The sequence below is a fragment of the Crinia signifera genome, chromosome 4, assembly GCF_055691185.1.
Source record: "Crinia signifera chromosome 4, ASM5569118v1, whole genome shotgun sequence".
NCBI lineage: Eukaryota > Metazoa > Chordata > Amphibia > Anura > Myobatrachidae > Crinia > Crinia signifera.
Window position 1 is genome coordinate 127,461,879 of NC_139220.1, and position 25,264 is coordinate 127,487,142.

At 41.0% G+C, this 25,264-nt stretch overlaps 1 protein-coding gene across 1 annotated transcript in view; it reads left to right on the top strand.

The window, feature by feature from the left end:
- LOC146074395 (plexin-C1-like) overlaps positions 1-25,264 on the top strand; it is a 76,713-nt gene that overhangs the window by 42,666 nt on the left and 8,783 nt on the right. Inside the window, exons 6-7 of the mRNA XM_083182403.1 lie at positions 2,875-3,037; positions 16,628-16,715. Coding sequence (XP_083038529.1) covers positions 2,875-3,037; positions 16,628-16,715 — 251 coding nt within the window. The remainder of the gene's footprint in view (positions 1-2,874; positions 3,038-16,627; positions 16,716-25,264) is intronic.

Here is a 25,264-nt window from a genome sequence, read left to right on the forward strand (position 1 = left end):
TTTTCCCATGTTTCCAGCTTTTTGCCTAATTCCACTAGATCCTTTTCACACTCATCCAATGTCAGGGTATTGTGTTTGACAAGAATCTGCATGAGTTCTGTTGAGCACTTTAAGAGTGCATCTTCCCAGTCTTTTTTCAGGGTTTCATTTGCTAACTCAAATGTCGGAAAAACTCGTGGACGTAATCCCCTTGGTGAGATCTTATTTTTTAGGTAGTTCTCCGTTGTAATCAAATCCCAATTCACCCTCGCCTGTTTCTGTAATAGTTGTTTTAATTTCAAAAATTCCGCTTCCCAATTGTTATGTGGGTCATCATTTATGACATCACTAGGAAAAATATCTTCCAATTCATCCATATTTTTGCATCTTGTTGACAATTCTTGTAGTAGATTGAAACTCATTTTGAATGTGTACTACTACCAGTCAGTTATTGTTTTCAGCTTAGTGTGAATAGATAGTTCCGCACTGGTCTGGAGGAGATCTATAACCTTATTGTAAGTGCCCTTATACTGTGCATGTCACCTTTTGAAAGCTGTTACCAGCCAATTTTTGAAGTATACATAAAGGAAAAGGGGAAGTGGAATGGGAAACGCACCAGTTTCTACATCCTAGAAAATTATAGACATAATCTGATATGGTTGCTATTGGCAACATCACCTCTTCATTTTCAGAAGCTTTAGTAAATGTACCCCTTTCTTTCTTCTTTCTCTTGTCGTTAAAGTGACTACAATTATCCAGCATATGTAATGTAATTGTATGCATTAAAACACAAAGGGCGGTATTCAATGCCGATTTTCGGCATGTGCAGCGAATCCTGTTTAGGATTCGCTGCACATTCGCCGCGATCCAGAGGGCTGGAGCATTCACTGTCAGCCATCCCTGCCGCCCTATTCAACGCAGCGAATCCGCAGAGAGCCTGGGGACGGTGGCAGGCAGGGAGATGGAAGTCTCCCTGCCTGCGTCGGAATGTGTGTGTGTGGGAGGGGGGGGGGACAAGCAATTTGATCAGAGCCATCTAGTACAGAGGTTCCCAATAGTTTTTGAATCATGGCACACTATAGTATCAGAATTTTTTTCACGGCACCCCTAGGCCAAAAGTTTTCTATTGATAAATTTAGAAAGAAAAATTAAATTAAGTAAACTGTGTTTATATGTCCTTAGGGTTAGTTATATGGTGAGAAACAGGATTTGGTTCTGTTTGTCCACATATTGAATGATGGGAAGCCACAAGAACTAGTTTTGCCTATTAGACTGACCATTTTGGATTTCAATTTTCTCTAAACCAATAAACTGAGGCAAGTCTCCCAAGGCACCCTAGGATGCCTAGGCACACCATTTGGGAACCTGCCCTAGAGTATCAGAACACGGCATCCCTAGGCCATAAGAAATTTAGAGCAAACTTATTATTAAATTAAGTAAATTGTCTTTATATGTCATCTTTAGGGTCAGTTATGTGGTGAGGCATAGGATTTACTTCTGATTGTCCTCATATTTTATCATTATTATCAGCCTCAAACACTCATTCTACCTATTACATTAGCCATGAATAATTTGAATTGGTCCTGGACCACCAATCAGTCTTGTAAGTCTTCTGAGCCACCCCAGCGTTCCACGTAACACAGTTTGGGAGTCACTGATCTAGTCTTTTAACTATGGTTCCTATTTGAGTTGTAAATTCCTTAGCCTTATGTCTAACCCACTCCTGATTCAGTTCCCCTTCTATTTTTGTTGCAAGGTTATTTCATTTAATAACCCCTTGTGATAAAGCACATTTTTTGACAAGAATTCCTAAACCTTCTACCTTTCATTTTTTAAACATATCCTTGAAGTGCTGGGGAAATTTAAGGCATGCCTGCATCTTTTTCCCTCACATCACATAGTAGTGATGAAATACAGTACTTCTCAGTGAGGTTCACAAATGGCCTTCACCACTGCACATTGAGGAAAACTGAATTGCCCACAAGGTCTTTTGCCTGAGACAATGAGCAGTATTCAATGAGGTTTTTCGGCATGTGCAGCAAATCCTGTTTAGGATTCCCTGAACAGTCACCATGTTCCGGAGGGCTGGAGCATTCGCTGCCAGCCCTCCCTGTCGCTGTATTCAATGCCGCAGGGGCTTGCGACGAAGGCCGCAGGGAGCCGAGGGATGGTGGCAAGCAGGCATATTAATGTGCTTCAAGCACATAAATAAAAATAGCATGCCCCTTCACAGAAAAAAATTCAGATTTTTTACACCAAAAAAATCCAAAAAAACCTTTATTTTAAAAGATCACTTTCCAGTTCACCTGAAAAAAGATGTCGAATGCAAAACGGTGAATCATGGCAAAAATCAGGGAGAAAGCAGCGAGCATGAAACGGAGAACTGTTTGCTTTCGGCGAACAGTGAACATTGAATAGGGTGAATCAGATTTTCAGTGAAAAAGATTCACTGCAAGGAGTGAAAATAGCCCAATTTGCCCCAAAAAAACCCGTGAATCGGGAGCATTAAATACTGGCCAATGTGCTTTTGTAGCAATTGAAAATATTTTCTGCCTTCTGTATATATTTAAATGTAATGGTCTTTTTCTGTAGATGAAGGTCACTTAAGTCACAACTCTTGGGAGACCCTTTATTTAAACAAAAAGTTTATAAAATGGTATCTTTATTTATCTTCCATACAACAATATAATAAATAGTTGTACACCATTCATTTAAATCATTAATTTTGTCTGAATATAACTTTTTATGTGGCATTCAAAATGTGTATCTCTGGCCTTTTAGTCAGATGCAGAGGCTAAATTGTCACTACAGTTCGTGTGTAAGGTCAAACATACATAAAATTGTTAATTTGGTATGTTTTCTGACCAAGCCTTTATATCCATCTCTTTATATTAGATCAGAATAACCATTAAGAAACATCCTTCATTACTTGGCCAAAATGCCGCTTGGGATTGTGTAATTAAAAATACAGAAACAAGTAAAACACTTTGTTCGCAGAGCACATCAGCCTCTATGGACTGTTCCTGTGAATTTTCTGCAATTGCAGCATCTGAAAGTGGTACAGTATATCTTTAGTTTAATGGATAATAAAGTTATGTATTTAATGTGAAACGCATGCACAGGACATGACATTTTGACCTGTTAAATATACTAGAACACATTTCATAATAAAACGTTTTTTTTTTTTCTAGTCAGCAACATATGGTAGCGACATCTCTCGTGGATGTTTGGCACTCCCTCATCCATCTTAGCAATCTATTTTTATCAATTGTGAATAAGTATGGTTGAGGTAATTTATTATACCAATGTTTTGGAAGAATTAATAATAAAAATAAAAAACACCATTTGCTTATCAATAAATAAATAAAGTTGCATTGTTAAAGAAAAACAAAAAATACTTAATATTTTTTTATTCTTTAATTAAAAAATGTGTTTATTTTTTGGAAAGATTTCAATTTCTTAGATGTACTTTTAAAATTAAACTGCTTTTTGTTTTAGTTTAAGCCATGTCCACTTTTGATTAATTTGTCTTTGGCTGAGTCATCCTCCATTATCAAATTTCCCATCTCATGCGAACACTCACTAACAAACCAATGTATGTTGGAGCCTGTGAAGACAAAATGGGTTCTGTGGGATTTTTTAAAGTTGTTTTTTTATGATATTTGATGTTGTTAGTTATTTCTAAATGTGTGCGTATAAGGAATATATCCTCTAATCTGATGGACAGGTGGTATCTGATAATTACTAGATTCCACAATTACCCGCAGGCTACTTTAATGCCACCCTTACAGGATATTATGAAAGTGGCTCAATGATTCTGGTGGGACTACCCTGTCACATAGACTTCGAAGCTCAGACAAGCCCTGTGCTAGGTGCAGACTCTCCTTCAGAATATGGACTCCAATATGGACTCCACAATGGACTCCAATATGAGTGATCATGTATCTGAGTTGACAACAACGTCAGTTACACATCTATGGCACTCCCATAAATGTTTATAAGCCAAAACATTTTTGTCTGTCTGTATAGCCACTTTATAGTCACTGCCCAGGAAAGCCAATGCCATCTACCATCTAAGCGTATAGGCATACTGGACAGCTGTCCAGGGCCCCACATTCCGAGTAGCCTTCGAACAGGGATGGATAATGGGTAGGGATCACACAATCAAAATGGTCAGGCAGCATTCTCTACCTGCCTTTAAGCTAGAATCCAGACAGTGAATGGCTGCCAGCATGCTGATTGGTGGAGGCTGGAACTATTAACTAATAAGACAGCCACTCCATGTATGGAAGCATGGTGGGGGACAGATTTCTCTTAATTGGCTCCATTGCTGTTAAGATGGCCTGCGGAATGCACAGTACATTTTCTAGAATGCACATCTCAATCGCAACTAGGACTCTAGAAGCATGCAGAGTGTGACTTACACGCATGACATTGACCACTAGAAAAAGATTGCTCCACTGCATCTGACATCTACATTACTTTCAACTCAGAATTAGCCCCAAGATGAGCCCAGCTATTTGGCTCTGGCTAACTGAGATAAAGTTATACTCTTGTCAGGGGGACGCTTAGTTTTTATTTTTAGTAATCAGGGAATGCTCCTGGGCGTCTATTATTTAAATGATGTGAAGAAGCCATCTACCAACTGCAAAACATCACCATATCAGTATCTGCAGATGGTCAGGATATCCTGAATTCAAATATACCTACTGTGGATTGTAAGGGAATGTTATTCTAATGAAATTCCTCATTGTATTTTCGTGGTTTTAAAACCAGGCATATTGTATGCCATTCATCTCAGCAGCATGTGATAAACAGACCATGGTTACAGCAACAGGAAGAGCTAGCCCATTGTGAAAATTCTGCTTTGTTTTGTCACATTTGTGGCTTAATTTAACTATGAGAAGTCACAGACAGCCTGTTTCTAAACTGTGAGCACTTGGACAAACCATGTTGCAATGCAGTGGGTGCAAATACATTTATTGTTTTGCATACAGAGTAAATACTGGCTGGCTTTTGCATGTAACACACTATTACTGGGCACACAGCTCCACAATTCCCTCTGCACATATTCATACCTCCCAACTGTCACGATTACAGCGGGACAGTCCCGACTTTTGGGTCCTGTCCCGCTATCCCACCCGCGGCAGGCATTGTCCCGCTGCAGGGGTGGCAGTTGGGAGACCCCCCAATCTAATAGAATAGACTCGTATGAAAATGAGGTTGCGGCTAATTAGCATAAGCCGCGCCATCATTTGCATACGCCCCGCCAGCTTTCCGGGCGCTTCGCCGCGCGAGTGTCCCTATTTCCCAAATACAGAAGTTGGGAGGTATGCATATTGAATCTCCTGCTGGCAGCAGATCATGGTTCAGTTACTTGCTCTGTTTTGGCTGCACTCGCTCCTCAGAATCAGGCCCATTTTGCATTTTTGCTTGTGTTAAGTTTTAATATCTTGAAAAGATGAGGAAAGGGGCCATTACTTTATAACTAAGGATTATTTAGATTATGAAAAATGTATAATAATTACAAAATAAGTTGTAAATATATCAACTTAAAAATAAGAGTATAATGTTGGTATACTAAATAGAAGGTGTCATGGTGGCAAAGTGCCCCATTGCTGTTTAACAGAGCTGAAGTCACAGGGCCCTGTCTAAAGTTGTGCACACACTGGGCATCAGTAATGTTATAATTGCTGGGCGATTTTCACCCTTCCCATCGATTTTTCACCAGCATTGACCCACTCTCCATATTAGGAGACTGGAATCTAGTACACATAATCTGTAAAACAGGCAGATGGAGGGCGGTCGTTGGAGATTATGCGAGAGCGAGCATCAACGATCACTGTTCATTGCCGAGCCATACACACTAGAAGATTTTGAGCTCAAAGTAGCTCAAAACAGGAAAATGTGCTACTTTGAGCTCAATACCACCTAGTGTGGCCTTAGTGGAGTTTGTATATTCTCTGTTTGGATGGGTTGCTCCTTGTCGGAGCTGGGGGCATGCCTGCACACTGAAAAAAATCTTGTTTATATGATCCGAAGATCCATTCCCCGCATTTATTAAATCGGTTAGTGGGGGTGCAGATCCCAAACAGTAACAAGTTAACGTATTTAAAGAAAAGAGAAAGGACTGTTGTTCAGGGACCGCACTTTAATCAATACACGTAAAATTTAACTTTTAATTATTATTTTCTAAAAAATCCCTTTATAGGATATGATGAGAGGCCGCAGTGAATTTATAGGGGTTAAAATCATACATACAAACACATACACATATACACACAGATGGTGTTTTAAGTGAACAAAATAGAAGGAAAAGTGATCCTTAAAAATAACCTTTGTAATTGAAAATGTCAATATTTAATCAAGCACTGTCTCAATGTAAATGAGAAAAAATTCCAGAAAGGTGTCAATGACTACTATCGGTCATTGGAATATACCCTTAGCTCCTTTTTCACATAAATGTTTTTCAGAAAAATCACTGGTACTCTTTACCTAGAAGGGCGCCCGTCGCGGGCATCGCGGGTACATTTATGTATGGCCGCGACGCGACCGACGCGATGCCCGCGATTTCCCATTGAAACCAATGTTAAACATGGAAATCGTGTCGGTCGCGTCGCGGCCGGCCATAAATGTACCCGCGATGCCCGCGACGCGATGCTCCCGATTTCCCATAGGAATCAATGTTAAAAGGCGCGATGGACCCGATTTTACTGTTAAATGGCTCAATCCACCCGATTTGGCCATAGGAATCAATGTTAAATGGGCCACAGAGCCCATTAACCCTTAAATGTCCCCCCCAATTTTTAACGCCACCCCACGATCCACGCCAACCCGAAGAGTGGCGAGCGCAGCGGTACGCGTCCTCCGACCTTTTCATGCCCTACTATCCACTAGGGCGTGGTGTGAGAATATAATAGTGTGGCGAGCGCAGCGAGCCACCGAGCCCGAAGCGTGGCGAGCGCAGCGAGCCCCGCGAGGGGACGCGGATACCTTCACAGGTAGACGCGTCCCCTCGCGGGCTTCACAGGTGTCCGCCTCGCCACGGACACCTGTGAAGCCCGCGAGGGGACGCGCATAACTGTGAAGGTATCCGCGGCCCCTCGCGGGGCTCGCCACGCTTCGGGCTTCGAGGGGCCGCGGGGCTCGCTGCGCTCGCCACGCTTCGGGCTCGGTGGCTCGCTGCGCTCGCCACACTATTATATTCTCACACCACGCCCTAGTGGATAGTAGGGCATGAAAAGGTCGGAGGACGCGTACCGCCGCCCCTCGCGGGCTCGCTGCGCTCGCCACGCTTCGGGTTGGCGTGGATCGTGGGGTGGCGTTAAAAATTTGGGGGGACATTTAAGGGTTAATTTGGCCTATTTGGCCCCAAATCGGGTCCATTGAGGCATTTAACAGTAAAATCGCGGTCAATCTGCCGTTTTAACATTGTTCCCTATGGGAAAATCGCGATGCCCGCGATTACCGCGATGACGCGTCCTCCGACCTTTTCATGCCCTACTATCCACTAGGGCGTGGTGTGAGAATATAATAGTGTGGCGAGCGCAGCGAGCCCCGCGAGGGGACGCGGATACCTTCACAGGTAGACGCGTCCCCTCGCGGGCTTCACAGGTGTCCGCCTCGCCACGGACACCTGTGAAGCCCGCGAGGGGACGCGCATACCTGTGAAGGTATCCGCGGCCGCTCGCCACGCTTCGGGCTTCGAGGGGCCGCGGGGCTCGCTGCGCTCGCCACGCTTCGGGCTCGGTGGCTCGCTGCGCTCGCCACACTATTATATTCTCACACCACGCCCTAGTGGATAGTAGGGCATGAAAAGGTCGGAGGACGCGTACCGCCGCCCCTCGCGGGCTCGCTGCGCTCGCCACGCTTCGGGTTGGCGTGGATCGTGGGGTGGCGTTAAAAATTTGGGGGGACATTTAAGGGTTAATTTGGCCTATTTGGCCCCAAATCGGGTCCATTGAGGCATTTAACAGTAAAATCGCGGTCAATCTGCCGTTTTAACATTGTTCCCTATGGGAAAATCGCGATGCCCGCGATTACCGCGATGACCGCGATTTTAACCCCCGACGACCGCGATTTCAATCGCTGGCGCCCTTCTAGGTAAAGAGTACCAAATCACTTTATGATGTATACTAGGTTATGGGGTGTTTGGTGTAACTTTACTGCCCTCTACTGACCAAAGTGAGATTTCTTAGGCACTTTTGTTTTTAAGAGCCCAAAAATTGGTATATGAATATCCCTTTTAAATATTCCTTCCACACAGCTGTGTTCTATCTGTCCTAGATAGGGTGGTCCTCACGTTTCTGGCTTTATTGCCTCTAATGTTGCCACCTCACAGCTGTGTTTGACAGTGAATTTAGGGGAAAACAGCAGTATAGATTTTGCCTTACTTCAGATAGGCACTATCTATTTGTTCCACATGGGAATCAATTTAGGCAGATATTTATTGCCCTCTGCTGTCTGGAAAGCAGAACTTCACTTACAACTTTCCTATTCAATAAAGTATAATTAAGAAGCTAACAATCTAAATACATTGAGATAACATTTCTATTGTGCTAACAGACATTTAATTTAAGGTATCGACCAACACATGTTTCACTGCACCGAAAGCAGCTTTTTCAAGGCCAACCAGGGTGCCCAATCCAGAGGATATTTATTGATATCTGCCTGCCAATCAGCAGTTTCGTTTGTTGTCACATGATATTAAAATGATGTCATCGAATTGTACCTCATGATTGACATTCCCACTATCCTATCCAGATCCTAGGTAGTGTGTGTGGGGGGTGGGTCTATCTTATCAATCCTCTGTGATTGCTCGGGATCATATGTCAATCATAATCCGCCCCCTCTCCCCCTGGTGCTCGGCAGCACATCATGTGACCATTGAAACCAGCCTTCATTGGTTACTGGTGTGTCACATGATCGGCGCCGTCATCCCAGAGGGCTTTGCGGCAGGTCACGTGATCGGCACTTTTGTGATGTGCAGCACTATGTCATCATTCTGCGCCTTATTGCTGCCTTGCATCATGTGATCCGATCACATGACCGGTCACCTTGTTATGTCACATGGGAGGCGTCCACCTATCACAGGTTCCTGTGTGAAAAACCAGGAAGTACCTGGTCTCTTGAAGTCACAAGCCCCAGCCCTGTATTGAGCATTGAGTATAACTATGTGACATTACACCTATATAGTCTCTCTATTATTATATTGTCCGGTTTCCAATTGTCATATTTTATTGTTTATAGGAAGTGGGTAAAGTACACTGTATACTAACATTTTTCATGTATTGAAGACTGCAGGTTACCATCTTGTTGCAGAGTGTAACTAACACGAAGGATATAAAAGCGACTGAGATCCACATAAATTATATAGTGGATGAGATTCATATAAGTGTATATTTGTACATAAAATTGTAAATACTTTGTTTGATTATTGATGCAAATCACATATAATTTTGACCAATGATTAAAACCCTAATCACTGTACAATTGAGTGAAACATCCCAAAACATCGATGGTGATGTGGTGATAGGGCGATATGATGGTCATTCATTTATTTGTAATCAACTTTTCATTGATACAACATCTATCAATAGCGAACAATTGTTATTTAATACCAGTTCCTGAATAAATTTATCATATATATTCGCAGGATGTTTTGTATAAAATCTATTCACACAGCTATAATCTAAGGTGTAAACCCTATATATTAAAGTGTACACCCTAGTTTCTTTTATAACATAAAAAATTAAAGTAAACAAATAATATAAATTTAAAAAAATCTAAATAAAAATATTGTTGTTAAACACTATAAATTATTAAGCGGGCACAGCAGCAAAAAATAAAAAAATAAAAAATAATTCAAAAATGCTCAAATAAAAAATATTAACTGAATAGCTTTATTTGGAGGACCTAGAGTGCACCCCACCCGAGTTTCTTTTTTCTTTTTTTGTGTAATATGACTGCAGGTTATATCCAGATGTTATTATTTATACACGAGGAGTATACAGATCCTTATGCACGGAATCTGTTATTGTTATATAACACTTACATAGGTGAAATCACGCATCTGAAGGAATGAATAATAAAATATGGAATAAAGAATTAATAAAAAATATAAAATATACATTTGTGTCCCAGTCTTTATGATTTATTGTTTACTGATCTAAATTCTTTCCCTATCTACAGTATTAAGGTAAGTATGGTGGTTTTCTGATTGGTTGGATTTTCTATATCGAATATTACACATACAATTGAAAGTCTTATATTATTTATAGTACACTCCTAGTGATTTAGGTGTCCTTGGTGAATTGTGGATCATTATAAGGAGGTTATGCATTATTACATGAATTATTAATGAGTCACATAGGGACTCAGGGATATAGTGATAGATTGAGTGAGTGTATATTGGGATTCATCCTCAGGGATATGAAGTGACTGTGTTATCCCTTACATGATGAGTGTATTGAATATCAAATCTTATGTGAAAATTAATTAATGATCTCCCGAGGGAGTATTGTGTATTAATATTGATGTTGGAGTGAGCGAGCTTGGGGTATAGCATAGGGGGTGATATTGAATGAGGGAGGATCATTGTCCTCAGAGTGCAACACAAAAAAAATTAAAAAATTATAATAATAATAATAAACTACAATATAAAGAAAGGGGGGATAAGGGTGAGTGAAAAGGGGGAATATTGGATTAAAATTCAAATAATTGGGGAATGTATCTTATTGTGAAAAGTTCTGGTAGTACATGGGTTAACCATATTTAGGAGTGTATCTTATTGTGAATTGCTGGTCTTTATAATACATGGGTTACCCCTATTTAAGTGCCCTGAGGTGGCTTGTATATTTTTTCTCTACTAAATTATTTTCCTGGGAATGTATCCCAGGTGTTTGGCAATATTACCCTGTGTAATGGGGATCTGCCCCTCCCATAGGGTAGGGATATCAGTTGATTCCGGGTAAATATGCAATAGTAATAGGATTAGTTCATAGACAGTAGGTATGATCTTACTTAATTATCGGGTTCACACAGGAGTGGATGGGGCAAATTGTTTTTTTTCCCAAAATTCCTCCTCCTGGGTAATCAGTTATTTCTTGACTGGCGTCAGACTGGTCAATGGATAGGTCAAATTCATGGGTAATTAAAAACTTTTGAAAGAATAATAAAAAAATATATATTGGGATAAGTTATATCCCTAGGATGTTTTAGCTGAAATTTAATTTCTTGGTTTGGAAGATGGAATTTAAGGAAATTGGTTCCCCTTAGTTTATATTCATAGGAAGGGGGTGTAGCTATTGGCCTCATTTAGGCCCTTGGAGAAGAGGCTGTCCAGAAGGAAAATCATTTTTGTCTCGAATTGGAGGAGTCTTTTGTCCAGATCTCCTCCTCTTATTCCTAATTTGATATGCTTGATACCAAATGCTTTTAGGCCATTAGGATCTCCATTATGGTATTTTAGGAAATGTTTTGCCACTGTGGTTAAGGTCTTGAATTTTTGGGAGTCCTTCTGTGCATTGAAAGGACTCCCAAAAATTCAAGACCTTAACCACAGTGGCAAAACATTTCCTAAAATACCATAATGGAGATCCTAATGGCCTAAAAGCATTTGGCATCAAGCATATCAAATTAGGAATAAGAGGAGGAGATCTGGACAAAAGACTCCTCCAATTTGAGACAAAAATGATTTTCCTTCTGGACAGCCTCTTCCCCAAGGGCCTAAATGAGGCCAATAGCTACACCGCCTTCCTATGAATATAAACTAAGGGGAACCAATTTCCTTAAATTCCATCTTCCAAACCAAGAAATTAAATTTCAGCTAAAACATCCTAGGGATAGAACTTATCCCAATATATATTTTTTTATTATTCTTTCAAAAGTTTTTAATTACCCATGAATTTGACCTATCCATTGACCAGTCTGACGCCAGTCAAGAAATAACTGATTACCCAGGAGGAGGAATTTTGGGAAAAAAAACAATTTGCCCCATCCACTCCCGTGTGAACCCGATAATTAATTAAGATCATACCTACTGTCTATGAACTAATCCTATTACTATTGCATATTTACCCGGAATCAACTGATATCCCTACCCTATGGGAGGGGCAGATCCCCATTACACAGGGTAATATTGCCATACACCTGGGATACATTCCCAGGAAAAAAATTTAGTAGAGAAAAAATATACAAGCCACCTCAGGGCACTTAAATAGGGGTAACCCATGTATTATAAAGACCAGCAATTCACAATAAGATACACTCCTAAATATGGTTAACCCATGTACTACCAGAACTTTTCACATTAAGATACATTCTCCAATTATTTGAATTTTAATCCAATATTCCCCTTTTTCACTCACCCTTATCCCCCCTTTCTTTATATTGTAGTTTATTATTATTATTATTATTATTATTACTATTATTATTATTTTTTTGTGTTGCACTCTGAGGACAATGATCCTCCCTCATTCAATATCACCCCCTATGCTATACCCCAAGCTCGCTCACTCCAACATCAATATTAATACACAATACTCCCTCGGGAGATCATTAATTAATTTTCACATAAGATTTGATATTCAATACACTCATCATGTAAGGGATAACACAGTCACTTCATATCCCTGAGGATGAATCCCAATATACACTCACTCAATCTATCACTATATCCCTGAGTCCCTATGTGACTCATTAATAATTCATGTAATAATGCATAACCTCCTTATAATGATCCACAATTCACCAAGGACACCTATAAAATATAAGACTTTCAATTGTATGTGTAATATTCGATATATCAAAAAACCAACCCATCAGAAAACCACCATACTTACCTTAATACTGTAGATAGGGAAAGAATTTAGATCAGTAAACAATAAATCATAAAGACTGGGACACAAATGTATATTTTATATTTTTTATTAATTCTTTATTCCATATTTTATTATTCATTCCTTCAGATGCGTGATTTCACCTATGTAAGTGTTATATAACAATAACAGATTCCGTGCATAAGGATCTGTATACTCCTCATGTATAAATAATAACATCTGGATATAACCTGCAGTCTTCAATACATGAAAAATGTTACTATACAGTGTACTTTACCCACTTCCTATAAACAATAAAATATGACAATTGGAAACCGGACAATATAATAATAGAGAGACTATATAGGTGTAATGTCACATAGTTATACTCAATGCTCAATACAGGGCTGGGGCTTGTGACTTCAAGAGATACTTCTCATGTATAAATAAAAACTTCTGGATATAACCTGCAGTTTTTAATACATGAAAAATGTTACTATACAGTATACTTTACCCACTTCCTATTAACAATAAAATATGACAATTGGAAACCGGACAATATAGTAATAGAGAGACTATATAGATGTAAGGTCACATAGTTATACTTAATGCTCAATACAGGGCTGGGGCTTGTGACTTCAAGAGACCAGGTACTTCCTGGTTTTTCATACAGGAACCTGTGATAGGTGGACGCCTCCCATGTGACATAACAAGGTGACCGGTCATGTGCTCGGATCACATGATGCAAGGCAGCAATAAGGTGCTGCACATCACAAAAGTGCCGATCACGTGACCTGCCGCAAAGCCCTCTGGGATGACGGCGCCGATCATGTGACACACCAGTAACCAATGAAGGCAGGTTTCAATGGTCACATGACATGCTGCCGAGCACCAGGGGGAGAGGGGGCGGATTATGATTGACATATGATCCCGAGCAATCACAGAGGATTGATAAGATAGACCCACCCCCCACACACACTACCTAGGATCTGGATAGGATAGTGGGAATGTCAATCATGAGGTACAATTCGATGACATCATTTTAATATCATGTGACAACAAACGAAACTGCTGATTGGCAGGCAGATATCAATAAATATCCTCTGGATTGGGCACCCTGGTTGGCCTTGAAAAAGCTGATTTTGGTGTAGTGAAACATGTGTTGGTCGATACCTTAAATTGAATGTCTGTTAGCACAATAGAAATGTTATCTCAATGTATTTAGATTGTTAGCTCCTTAATTATACTGTATTGAATAGGAATGTTGTGAGTGAAGTTCTGCTTTCCAGACAGCAGAGGGCAATAAATATCTGCCTAAATTGATTCCCATGTGGAACAAATAGATAGTGCCTATCTGAAGTAAGGCAAAATCTATACTGCTGTTTTCCCCTAAATTCACTGTCAAACACAGCCGTGAGGTGGCAACATTAGAGGCAATAAAGCCAGAAACGTGAGGACCACCCTATCTAGGACAGATAGAACACAGCTGTGTGGAAGGAATATTTAAAAGGGATATTCATATACCAATTTTTGGGCTCTTAAAAACAAAAGTGCCTAAGAAATCTCACTTTGGTCAGTAGAGGGCAGTAAAGTTACACCAAACACCCCATAACCTAGTATACATCATAAAGTGATTTTTCTGAAAAACATTTATGTGAAAAAGGAGCTAAGGGTATATTCCAATGACCGATAGTAGTCATTGACACCTTTCTGGAATTTTTTCTCATTTACATTGAGACAGTGCTTGATTAAATATTGACATTTTCAATTACAAAGGTTATTTTTAAGGATCACTTTTCCTTCTTTTTTGTTCACTTAAAACATCATCTGTGTGTATATGTGTATGTGTTTGTATGTATGATTTTAACCCCTATAAATTCACTGCGGCCTCTCATCATATCCTATAAAGGGATTTTTTAGAAAATAATAATTAAAAGTTAAATTTTATGTGTATTGATTAAAGTGCGGTCCCTGAACAACAGTCCTTTCTCTTTTCTTTAAATATTCTCTGTTTGGCAAGCTATATGAAGTCACACTTGGCCATTTTCAGAGAATCTACAGGAGACTCTAAAAGTTTAGGGAAAATAGACCAGCCTTCTGGATTTTGCATCCTTCCCCAGTTATGGGAGCAGTGAATAGACATGATGTTATTAATTTGGCGCCATTGCACAATGCTGCAAATAATTTCATTGTACTGAAGGGTGACAAAAATCTCCAGGCATTTGGCAAGTTTTGTGTAAATAGTTCACTCCTGACAGCTTCTGATATCAGTTGTTCAAAAGACACAGCCTTGCGTGAACATCGGCCATCTGAGTAAACCTCCGGTTACTCAGAATAGACGCTGCTTTGGGAAGGAAGAATGTATTATCTATATTTATGTCTAGTGTCCGTTTGTGTGTCTCTGAAACACTGCCATCTGTTTGCAGCGAGTGAAACTACATCTAGAAGGCAGAGTAGCTTTCGGAGCATTTGATTCGAGCAGGCTTACTAGTTGGTAGATATGTCCCCATTTTACCAAACAATCACTGATGCTGCCCCTTCTACACCCTGAAACAGCCACAACATGTCAATGATAGTGCGGCTTAGTAGGCCACTGCAAGCGATCTCACAGTCACTGATTGTTACATGTTCCATACATAAACTGTGCAGACAAAGTTGTACGTAAAACCGCAATGTCAGGCGGTGCCCCCGGCAGCTCTGTTCCCCAGTTTGTGGACCACACGGTGGGTGAGATCCCTGGTGTTCACCAAGCAACCAGCTCCAGGGATGCTTCCATCCAGTGCCTGGCCAGGTGATGACTTCTGCCCGGTGGTTGCTGGAGCAGCGGGAGATGCTGGGTAGGTGCACCTTCCCACAGCTGCACTCATTTGGTCCGGAGGGCTGGCTGAATTCTCTGCAGGTGATTGTTCATCTGAGCCCTTTTAACAGATTCAGTCCAGCTCAGTCCCACCAGTGATAGTTCCACCTTAGTGGTAGTCACTTGCCCTCCTGTTTGCTCCTGTGTCCTGCAGCTGCACTTTGGACCCTCTTGCTCCTGGAAATTCCAGCCTGATTCCAGTCCCGCTTCAGGGACACCATAAATGCTCCACCTGTAGCCCTGGTTCATTCCTTTCTTTACTTGTTTTTGCCAGCTACCTTGTGGACAGAATTGTGATTTTCGGGTCCACATTGGTACATTTCCTCTGTGATTTCCAGAGGATTGTCACAGGTTTGCGCTTCCTTATGTTTATTTCTCACCTACGCAGGTTGAGTTCCTAGGTATTTCAAGTGCCCTTCTCTTTGTGTTGGTTGCTGTGTTATGTTTGGTTTGCATTGTGCGTTTTGTTGTGTCTTTTGTATTTGTGACTGGGTCACACTGGGTTTGCGACTAGGTCATCCTTATTATTATCTGCCCTCTGGTATGGACTTATTGCCTCTGAAGATTACGGGTACCTTGTCCCTGCATAAGACCTGGTTGCACTGGAGTTGGGGTGGCCCTGATTTGTCCCTTCAAACTTGACTATTATAGTAGAAGTCCTAGATATTGCAGGTGCCATCCATCTTTCAGGGGAGGCCAACAAAGGCAGCATAGGTTTTGCGGTGGCCGTCCTAAACAGCGGTCACAGCTGTGGGTTAACACACAGATACATAACACTAGGGTGGCTTATGGCTCCTGTGTTATCATACGTCCATAAACACATGCTATTGGTCCTTCTTATCATGTCTGTTATCTTATGATGACTTGTTTTTTATTTATCATTTGCATAAATTAACCTAAACCATTTAAATGTATGGTGTTGAAAATGCTTAATAAATTTACTGTATTAACACACTTCTATTTTACATTTCAGAAATGTTAACTGTTGAAGCAGAAAGTAATAGCAGAATAGTCTCCGCTCAGTTACAGTTTAAAAATTGCTCGCAGTATTCGGAGTTCAGGTATTTCTTCTATTGCCAATTAGTAAACTGATACTAATTAGATTTATTTTAGTGATGTCATCAATAGATTATATATATAGGATTATGGCTACAGGAAATGAGTAGTGAAGAAGCATCATTATATATATATATATATATATATATATATATATATATATATATATATATATATATATATATATATATATATATATATATATATATATACATATACATATACATATACATATATAGGTTCAAGAAGACGTGCAGCACTCCAAACTCGTAAATCCAAAATCTTTATAACAACGTTTCGATATCACAACAATATTTTCATCAGGTCTAATATGTGCAACATACAAACACGATTTAAATACCCTTACGGGAATTGCTGGCGGGGAAGCGTGCATGCAGCGTCGACTTGCGCCAGCGCCGCGTCACCCGCCCCCCTAGACAACACCTCCTCACCACAATTGTTACATCACCATGGCAACACGATAGTAAACATATGTATATCAAATGACCTTTTACAATCAAAAAGAATACATACACAAAAAAATACAAAAAAATACAAAAGTTCAAAAAGTCACAAACAACATACTTTCAATGGATGGGTATGATATTACTAGTGTCAGTAGTTACTCATTTGATATTACTTAATATAGTTATGCAAGGAGAGCAGTTATACCTGACTGTTCATTTAACCCATTCGGTGCCAGTGTTCCCAACCGGGCAATCCAGCGGGCTTCACATTTCAATAGCGCAAGCTTTCTGTTACCTCCTCGTATCGACATTTGCCGCACCCGCAAATTCACCAGGCGCGGAGGGCAGCACCGTCGCAAAGGCACGTGGAAAAAAAAACCCGAAAGCTCAGAAGAGCTAGTTTTGAATTTATCCTCATATGATTTGTCACCTGCAGAAACAAAAGTGTTGTCCAAGGGTTTATTGTTTATACCGTCAGCAAGATTTAATCAACTTGAATGGTATGTCGACAGTCACAGATTGGGTCGACAATTACGGCTAAAAGAACATTTTCATAAAACTAATGCCCAAGTGATCTCTACACCAACGGAAGACCCTTTACCTGTGCAATTAAAGAAGATTTTACCCCGGTCGACATTCGACCCTCAGTCGTTCAATCCATCGATTCGGACATTTGCTAGGATGGTGAACACTGAGGTACAGACTATTACCAAACAACAGTCTTGCACACAATTGTCACCCCTCCGGAATAACTTGAACAAGAACGAGAGAGATCTTCTAAAGAACTTATCTTCTAATGCTTCCTTGGTGTTCCGCTCCGCTGATAAAGGCGGAGCGCTGGTCATTCAGGACATTGAGCAATACCACAATCATGTAATGATGAACCTGAACTAACATATTCTAAATTGTCTGGTAACCCTACTGTGACATTTTCTAGAGAGTTGCATACTATTTTACAACAGGCTGTTGATATGGATTCGGTATGAAATCCCGACGGTCAAAATCCCGACGGTCATAATACCGACAGCAATTGACAGAAAGTCAAAATCCCGACATGGTCAAAATCCCGACATTTAAAATCCCGACATGGTCAAAATACCGACAAGGTCAAAATACCGACATTTAAAATCCCGACAAGTTCAAAATACCGACATATAGAATGTAGACAGGTGAAAAAGTCAACATGACTTTCGGGCGACAGCTCGCGAGGTCGATATGGGCTTTTCACAGTTTTTTTACCTGAATGTCGACACAGTCGACATGGACACAGTTGGAAGTCAACCGCAGCCCCTCGCATAGCTCGCTGCGCTCGCAATGCTTCGGGCACGGTGCCTCGCTACGCTCGGCACACTATTTTATTCTCCCACCACGCCCTAGTGGATGGTAGGGCATGAAATACCGCCTGTCGGCACATGTCGGGTCAAGAAACAGTGAAAAACCCATGTCGACCTCGCGACCTGTCGCCCGAAAGTCATGTTGACTTTTTCACCTGTCTACATTCTATATGTCGGTATTTTGAACTTGTCGGGATTTTAAATGTCGGTATTTTGACCTTGTCGGTATTTTGACCATGTCGGGATTTTAAATGTCGGGATTTTGACCATGTCGGGATTTTGACTGTCTGTCAATTGCTGTCGGTATTTTGACCGTCGGGATTTTGACCGTCGGGATTTTGACTGCATCCCGTTGATATTAATATAATTTCCAAACATGTGATGCAGGCACTGATTCCAGCACATCCTATTGTGCCGTTATTTTACTGTATACCCAAGGTACACAAGTGCCTTAGAGATCCTCCTGGCAGACCCATTGATGCAACCAGTGTCCATTTATTTAGACAGCCTGATGCAGCCCTGTATACAGGGACACAACAGATATCTGCTTGACACCAACTCTCTATTAAGAAAACTAATGACATTGCCAAAGTTTGATGATAACATTTGTATGTTTTCTATCGATGTTTCTGCCTTGTACATATCGATTCGCCACCCAATGGGTCTTTCTGCATTAAAACATTTCTTGACAGGTAATCCCCTATACAAGGGCCCTGATATCAGACTAATCATCGGATTGATGGAGATGGTGCTGACCAAAAATTATTTTCTATATGATAATAAATTCTTTCTGCAATCAATCGGGGTTGCTATGGGGGCGGTGGTAGCCTCGTCATATGCAAACATTTTTATGTTTGAGTTTGAGCAGAGTGTGTTTTTCGATGTTCCGATGATTGCCGATGGAATTATTAGTTATCATAGATACATCGATGATATTTAGATTTTTTTTGGAGGGGCCCGCCACAGACTCTGTCTAATTATCTTAATGAACATAATATCAGTAGTAGCCCCATCAAGTTCACCTTTACATTCGATGAACGGAAGATTCATTTTTTGGATGTACTGATTGAACTTGTGGGAGGAAGAATTTCTACCAATTTATATAAAAAAAGCACTGATAGAAATAATGTTCTTGAATACTCCAGTTATCACCCAAGAGCCATGGTTAGAAGTCTGCCATACTCGCAGATGTTGCGTGTCAGACGCATTGTGTCAGACCCAGCATGCGTGAGGGAGCAGATGGATGAAATGGTGAACAGGTTTCAGGCAAGGGGGTATCCGGTGATTGAACTTGAGGCTACCAAAGAGAGGGTGATGGCCCTGGATCGCCATACTTTACTCAGTCCTCAGATTAAATCCAGTGATGACAGTCTGAGAATGCCGTGGGTAACCACAGACACACAATCCAGCACAGAAATTACGAGAGTGGTTCAGAAGCATTGGCCCCTAGTGCAGTCAGACAAAGATTTAGGATTACAGACTACTAAATTAATGCCTAGCTATAGGCGATCCAAGAATTTGAGGAGCATGCTGGTGAAATCAGACGCTGCTCCTAGTTATATGACTGTCAGTAGTAGAAATCGGAGTTGTATTAGATGTACCTGTACGTCATGTAAATTTATGTTACCGGGATCGTCATTTAACCACCCACGCACTGGTCAAGTGATTGACATCAAACACACTTTGACCTGTAATTCTTGCTACACGGTGTACCAGATCATTTGTCCCTGCGGCCTTTCCTATATAGGGAAAAAGGAGCGGCCATTCAAGGATAGAATGGCCGCGCACCGTTCCGCCATTAAGAGTGCTATTGGCTCAGGGACAAGTGAACAACCGGTAGCAAGACATTTTGCCACTGCGAGACACAACGTGTCTACCATTAGATATAGGATGATTGATTTTATTCCACTGTCGATACGAGGAGGTAACAGAAAGCTTGCGCTATTGAAATGTGAAGCCCGCTGGATTGCCCGGTTGGGAACACTGGCCTGGCACCGAATGGGTTAAATGAACAGTCAGGTATAACTGCTCTCCTTGCATAACTATATTAAGTAATATCAAATGAGTAACTACTGACAATAGTAATATCATACCCATTCATTGAAAGTATGTTGTTTGTGACTTTTTGAACTTTTGTATTTTTTTGTGTATGTATTATTTTTGATTGTAAAAGGTCGTTTGATATACATATGTTTACTATCGTGTTGCCATGGTGATGTAATAATTGTGGTTAGGAGGTGTTGTCTAGGGGGGCGGGTGACGCGGCGCTGACGCAAGTCGACGCTGCGTGCACGCTTCCCAGCCAGCAATTCCCGTAAGGGTATTTAAATCGTGTTTGTATGTTGCACATATTAGACCTGATGAAAATATCGTTGTGATATTGAAACATTGTAATAAAGATTTTGGATTTACGAGTTTGGAGTGCTGCACGTCTTCTTGAACCTACGTATCCCCATCTGTGCGGGCACCCAACACAGCAACATGGACGATGGTTGTGCCGGGCCCCTTGGACTTTTTTATATATATATATATATATATATATATATATATATATATATATATATATATATATATATATATATATATATATATATATATATATATATATATATATATTTTTTTTTATATATATATATATATGGTACATGTGGAGTATCACGGCTCCCATCGTATGGCAGTACGGGGCGGCGGTACGCGTCCTCCGACCTTTTCATACCCCCACTATCCACGTCGGCGTGGAGTTGAGAATAGAATAGTGTGGCGAGCGCAGCGAGCCACCGAGCCCGAAGCGTGGCGAGCGCAGCGAGTCCCGCGAGGGGACGCGGATACCTGTGAAGCCCGCGAGGGGACGCGTATAGCTGTGAAGGTATCCGCGTCCCCTCGCGGGGCTCGCTGCGCTCGCCACGCTTTGGGCTCGGTGGCGAGCGTGGCTCGCCACACTATTCTATTCTCAACTCCACGCCGACGTGGATAGTGGGGGTATGAAAAGGTCGTAGGACGCGTACGGCCGCCCCTCGCGGGCTCGCTGCGCTCGCCACGCTTCGGGTTGACGTTGATAGTGGGGGTGGTGCACTATGAAAAATGGCATTTTGGGGGCATTTCACAAGTTTAATACACATTTCAATGCATTCTGATGCATTTCAATGCAAAATCGGGTGAGATCGCATCGCATCGCATCGGATGCCATCGTATGGCATCCGATGCGATCGCATACGATTTTTGAGCTAAAATGCTCAAAAATCGGTAAAACATCATATCGCATTGTATGCCATCGTATGCCACTACATATGGCAAACGATGCCATGCGATGGCATACGATTTTTGAGCAAAAATCGTCAAAAATCGGTAAAACATCGCATCGCATCGTATGCCATCGTATGCCACTACATATGGCATACGTGCCATGCGATGGCATACGATTTTTGAGAAAAAATGGTAAAAAATCTGTAAAACATTGCATCGCATCGTATGCCATCGTATGCCACATGCGATGCGTTGCGATGCGATTTTTAGCATACGATCTGCATACGATGCAGGTCGTGGGAGCCGTGATACTCCACAAGTACCATATATATATATATATATATATATATATATATATTATCGAAGTTGTTTGGCACTCGAGATGATTGCAGCAATGCCGGGGTGCCTTCCAAATGGAGAGATATACAAACGTAGGTTTTTCTTCCAGTACCCAGCCGGGTGTTCTGTCAGAAAGAAGAGGCGGCACTCGTCGGACTTTAAATAGGTGTTATATTGGTACAAGTAAAAAATTCATTACACCAGATTAGGACGACGTTTCAAGACCCATATTGGTCTTTTCATCAGGTCTCAGTGCAAGTGGTACAGTGCAAAATCACAAACAAGAGTATCTTACCTCGGGAGAGACTTATAGCAGTGTGCAATTAACATGTGCATGGACACAGGTCTGCAGCTACTCCACAGGACTTCCGGGTAGACGGATGCAGTGTTCCGCCTCCACATCATGTGACCCCGTGATATCACTATGGGGCTGCAGACTGTGAATAAAGAAACAAGTGAAAACAATCAGTGTACAAAATAACAACAATAATCAAACGTGCAACATAACAGTGAAATCATACACATCTAAAATATTAAATACTAAAAAATGTGTTGCGGGTATGCACGATTAACTCGTGGAGATGTTGGCAGCCTGGTTTATCAAAAACGCTGCTGTGTATTAGCGCTGTCAAGCAGCGTGTCTTATCCAATGTGTATTACTGCTGACCAGAGTTTGTAGCGGGCGCCCAATTAGAGTAATTAGTTACTTACTTATGTCAATTAGTTGTATGACTCATGATGTGTTCCCCTGGGTGTCCTCTACCTCATGGGGAACTGAGTCTGTCTCTGCGCAGTGGTGAAACACCGCCCGTCACTGACAGCTGATAGCATAATTAATTGCCGCTTATCCTGAAGGGGAAACCGGCTAATTCATTCTGGTTGTATTTAGGCTGTATCTGTTATTAACTCCACGTATCCCTACATACCCCCAATATTAAAAACATGACATTGGTAACTTAATCAATTATATACTGACGGTTCCCAGTTAATTTATATACATGATTTTAAACTTTAATGATGTTTCTGGGGATTTTAGTCCGTCCTGGTTGCCAAAGATAATCAAGCAATTTGTTCTGGTCAGACCAATTAAAGTAATGTTTGCCTAATGCAAAAATAATGTAGTTAAATCGATACTGGGTGATCCCCAGTATATATGACGGACCTCAGTACTGCTGTTCCTGTAATATGATGAATAAATAGATGTGAACTAACATGTTATATGATGATGATGATTTAAGCCATATTTAACAAAACCAGTACTGCTGCAGAAATAAATATGCCACGAGCATATAGAATGAGAATTGTTAAAGCGAAAGCAGTATTGCACCATAGGCAGGGGGATTGTTATAGGGGGGAAAAAAACATTCTCAAAAAGTTGGTTGGGGGAGAAACAGGGGGTTAAAGAAAGATGTTCCACGTAAATTGCTCATTTAAGCCATGGGGGGACAAAGTTTTTAGTGTGTGAATCCATTTAGATTCGCATTGTGAAAGTTTTTTCAAGCGATCCCCTCCTCTTGGCGGCTGTGGTACGTGGTCAATTATTTTGCACCTTAGGCTAGCAAGGGTATGTCCGAAGGTCTTAAAATGTTTTGCAACAGGTTGATCAATATTTTTAGAGTCCTTTCCTTGTAGGGCCGCCCGAATGGCTGCCCGATGCTGGGTCATACGGATTCTTAAATTACATGTAGTTTGCCCCACGTATACCAACCCACACGGACATGTGATGGTATAAATAATGAAGGGCATCGTGCATGTGAGGGTATACTTGATGTTATACTTTTGGCCTGTATGTGGGTTTTTCACATATGTCCCTGGCTCCAGAGCGCTGCAGGCAATACATGATGGGCATCTCACACATCCCCTGATTTTTGTAGGTAAGAACGTGGTGGGGGCAATTGGTGTAAGGTTGGTTTTCACCAGCATATCTTTGATGCTCCGCCCGCGTCGGTATGCCGGCATTAGACGTTGGTTCTTAAAGCAGGGTAGTGTTGAGTCACTTGAGACCATGGGCCATAGTTGATTAATTGTTTTAGACAGAATATCGCAGGTTGGTGTGTAACAGGTGACAAAGGGGATTCTGTTATCAACTGCTTGTTTATTTTTAGTGCTTGCTTACCCTTGCTAGCCTAAGGTGCAAAATAATTGACCACGTACCACAGCCGCCAAGAGGAGGGGATCGCTTGAAAAAACTTTCACAATGCGAATCTAAATGGATTCACACACTAAAAACTTTGTCCCCCCATGGCTTAAATGAGCAATTTACGTGGAACATCTTTCTTTAACCCCCTGTTTCTCCCCCAACCAACTTTTTGAGAATGTTTTTTTCCCCCCTATAACAATCCCCCTGCCTATGGTGCAATACTGCTTTCGCTTTAACAATTCTCATTCTATATGCTTGTGGCATATTTATTTCTGCAGCAGTACTGGTTTTGTTAAATATGGCTTAAATCATCATCATATAACATGTTAGTTCACATCTATTTATTCATCATATTACAGGAACAGCAGTACTGAGGTCCGTCATATATACTGGGGATCACCCAGTATCGATTTAACTACATTATTTTTGCATTAGGCAAACATTACTTTAATTGGTCTGACCAGAACAAATTGCTTGATTATCTTTGGCAACCAGGACGGACTAAAATCCCCAGAAACATCATTAAAGTTTAAAATCATGTATATAAATTAACTGGGAACCGTCAGTATATAATTGATTAAGTTACCAATGTCATGTTTTTAATATTGGGGGTATGTAGGGATACGTGGAGTTAATAACAGATACAGCCTAAATACAACCAGAATGAATTAGCGGGTTTCCCCTTCAGGATAAGCGGCAATTAATTATGCTATCAGCTGTCAGTGACGGGCGGTGTTTCACCGCTGCGCAGAGACAGACTCAGTTCCCCATGAGGTAGAGGACACCCAGGGGAACACATCATGAGTCATACAACTAATTGACATAAGTAAGTAACTAATTACTCTAATTGGGCGCCCGCTACAAACTCTGGTCAGCAGTAATACACATTGGATAAGACACGCTGCTTGACAGCGCTAATACACAGCAGCGTTTTTGATAAACCAGGCTGCCAACATCTCCACGAGTTAATCGTGCATACCCGCAACACATTTTTTAGTATTTAATATTTTAGATGTGTATGATTTCACTGT